General features: G+C 40.9%; 1 protein-coding gene across 1 annotated transcript in view; it reads left to right on the top strand.

The window, feature by feature from the left end:
- The first annotated feature begins 324 nt into the window (after positions 1–324).
- LOC105002835 (uncharacterized protein CXorf66 homolog) overlaps positions 325–2,065 on the top strand; it is an 11,965-nt gene continuing 10,224 nt past the window's right edge. The window contains exons 1-3 of the mRNA XM_010859669.1: positions 325–331; positions 559–715; positions 1,891–2,060. Of these exons, the coding sequence (XP_010857971.1) occupies positions 325–331; positions 559–715; positions 1,891–2,060 (334 nt within the window). The remainder of the gene's footprint in view (positions 332–558; positions 716–1,890; positions 2,061–2,065) is intronic.

Below are 2,065 nucleotides of genomic sequence, written 5' to 3'. Positions count from 1 at the left end.
AGGTCTTCGAGAATTTCTAGGACAACACCTGAAAGTTTTACTTCTGTGTAAACATTCCAAACATAGAAACATGAAGAGTACAGCCTTACTGTCCCCTTTCATTCCCCTTCCCCACCCAATCCCCCCACCCCCTGCCCCTCCCCCCCCAGCCATACCAGAAAATTCTATGTGAATGAATCTAGCATGGTACCGAACACATAGTAGGTTTCAAGAACTGTGTTTTCTTGTCCCATCCCTTTTCCCACCATACACATTCACACACACATCAACACTCCAGTGCATTCACACATTCAAATACCTAGGTAATGGGTTGAACAAGCCACGATGTGGGGTAACCTAGGAAATCATACTGATTAGCCAAAGACAGCTCCCAGATTTGGCTTGTAGACTGTGGCTGGCTGGGGAGGTGATAGAGGGAGGAATTTGGCAGTGGTTATCATGCTTAAAGAAATAATTGATGATGAGATTTGACTTGGATCTGCAGTAACAAACCCCCATCAAAATGGAAGCAAACTTGGTTCCCAAGCACATTTTCTAATGATACATGTTCTTTCATAGTAACTACACATGCTGAATTCAAGCAGACCAAACTGCAGGAATTACGGCGACGTCTACTCATTATTGTAATTGGTACCCTTATCACTGGCTATATGGTCTCGTGTACCTGCTTGCTTCACTATAGCTGTGATAGCGAGGAAGCCCATACAGCAGCCAAGTAAGTCTTACACCTTTGAATAAAAGTACAAGGTTGTGGGGAGGCACGCGTTCTTCACTATACTCTATAACTGTGAGAGCGGGGAAGTCCCCAAAGCAGCAACATTAAGTCTTACACCTTTGAGCTAAAAATACAAAGTGGCCGGGTGTAGGGGTGAGGTGAGGAGGTGGGTGTGCACGCGCATGAAGAACTGTACCTGCACACGCATGCACACACACGTAAGCGGGTTCACTGTTGTTTTGTTACTTACCATTAACTTGAGACTTCAGAAGAGCTACCAACATCTTGTGGGCTGGATATGTTCACTTAAATGAAGCTCTTAAATTATCTCAAGTACATTATCAACTTTAGCCAAAACTATCTCCTATTCAGGGTTCACTTGAGCCCCAGGCTGCTAATTTCATTGTAAGTTGAGTCTATGAAAAGAGGGAATGACTATCTAAATAAGACAGAATCAAAATCTTCTCAGGGGAGGAGTTGGGTCTCTGCATTCCAAAGATAGTAACACATTTTGGATAATCTATCATTTTGAGATGTAATAACATGAAAAATTTTCAACTGTGTTCAGTGATTCTAGTCCCTGGCTTTAATATAGGAGGATTAGGCTGGCACTTGGTATACTGGGTCTCTAAAAATTTCCCAATCCAAGGACTGGTGACTGAAATATACCACTGTTCTATTCCTTCAGTTTTAGAGTTAGCATGTGAGGATTAATATGTATGGTTACAAACCTTGATGGTGTAAATATGATAGGAAAACAATGAATTTGGTCTAAGACTTTTTTATGTGACAGGTTGTGACATTTGTGCCTCAGTTGCATATCAACTTGTGGCTTTTTTGTAAAAACTATAATTTCTGGATTAGATAAATTCTCTCTCTCCCTCTCAACAGTAGATTTGAAACAAGTTTGTGTCATTGCATATATAGACTATATGGTTATCCACTGTGGTTGAAACGGCAAAATTAAGAAAAAGAAAAAGCATTCAACACGAGTTCAAAACTGTAACCTGACTCATAGTTTTCACCACACTCCGATTCTTACTGTGTTCAATTTTCCTGCTAGAGCCACAAAAAGACCACAAGTCTAAATTGACACAATAGCCCATATTTTCTGGTAACAGCAATCTTACTCCTCTGATTTAAATTGTCATATTCCAAATCCTCTGTATTTTCAGGGACAAAAAAGAAGATATCACCATCAAGGCATCCAGGTCATCTAAAATATCATTTACCGACTCCAAGTCACCGACTGCTGGTCTGGGTGATCCAGAAAGACAATCCGTGGTATCCAGAATAGATAAGTCATCTGGGCCCTCAAGTCCACGAAAAGTTCCTTCAAGTGCAGAAAAG

Source organism: Bison bison, unplaced genomic scaffold, assembly GCF_000754665.1.
Source record: "Bison bison bison isolate TAMUID 2011002044 unplaced genomic scaffold, Bison_UMD1.0 scf7180017856752, whole genome shotgun sequence".
Taxonomy (NCBI): domain Eukaryota; kingdom Metazoa; phylum Chordata; class Mammalia; order Artiodactyla; family Bovidae; genus Bison; species Bison bison.
This window is presented reverse-complemented; position numbering and strand designations above follow the sequence as displayed.